General features: G+C 64.2%; 1 protein-coding gene across 1 annotated transcript in view; it reads left to right on the top strand.

The window, feature by feature from the left end:
- Positions 1–271: 271 nt before the first annotated feature.
- The window catches only part of LOC113940544 (dynactin subunit 1-like), a 2,596-nt gene continuing 2,116 nt past the window's right edge, over positions 272–751 (top strand). Inside the window, exon 1 of the mRNA XM_027631700.1 lies at positions 272–457. Within this exon, the coding sequence (XP_027487501.1) occupies positions 277–457 (181 nt within the window). The 5' untranslated portion in view covers positions 272–276. The remainder of the gene's footprint in view (positions 458–751) is intronic.

Raw genomic sequence — 751 nt, 5'->3', positions numbered from 1 at the left:
GGGCATCCCTGGGTGTGCCAGGGCTTCCCTGGGTGTCCACGGGCATCCCTGGGTGTGCCAGGGCTTCCCTGGGTGTCCACGGGCATCCCTGGGTGTGCCAGGGCTTCCCTGGGTGTCCATGGGCATCCCTGCTCCCACCCCTGGGAGATCCATGCTCTGCTGGCCTTGGCGGAGTTTTATCCCCCAGTTTTCCGGTTTTATCCCGTTTTTCCACCCGGCTGCTCCTCGCAAACCTTTCCCCGGCATTCCCCCGCGTCCCCTCCGCAGGGTGCCCAGATGAAGATGGAGCTGGCCAGCCTGGCCCCGCTGCAGGTGCCGCGGGTGGCCCTGCCCCGGGAGCGCCCCGGGGAGGGGCTGCCCACGCAGACCCTGTTCCGCAAGACCACCCAGCTCCTGGAGACCCTGTACCAGCTCAGCGCCAACGCCAAGGTGCTGGACATGAGGCAGAACAAGTCCAGTACGTCCTACGCAGACATTCCCGAGGGAATGACGGGGGGGCTGTGGCACAGGGGGCTTGGCCACGGGTTGGGGGCATCACTGCAACAACCCCAGCAGGTCAAAACCCCCCAAATCCCCCCCGCACCAACCTGAGGAGGTCAAACCCCAAAAACCCCATGAAGCCCCCCGGTAACAACCTGAAGAGGTCAAACCTCCCAAGTACCAACCCAAGGAGGTCAAACCCCAGCAATTCCAACCCCCAAAAACCCCCAGTACCAATCTGAGGTCAAAACCTCCCTGAAGCCCCCCTGGG

Source organism: Corapipo altera, unplaced genomic scaffold, assembly GCF_003945725.1.
Source record: "Corapipo altera isolate COAL_440 unplaced genomic scaffold, ASM394572v1 132950, whole genome shotgun sequence".
Taxonomy (NCBI): domain Eukaryota; kingdom Metazoa; phylum Chordata; class Aves; order Passeriformes; family Pipridae; genus Corapipo; species Corapipo altera.
The sequence above is the reverse complement of the archived record's forward strand: the minus strand, read 5'-3'. Positions and strand labels throughout refer to the sequence as shown.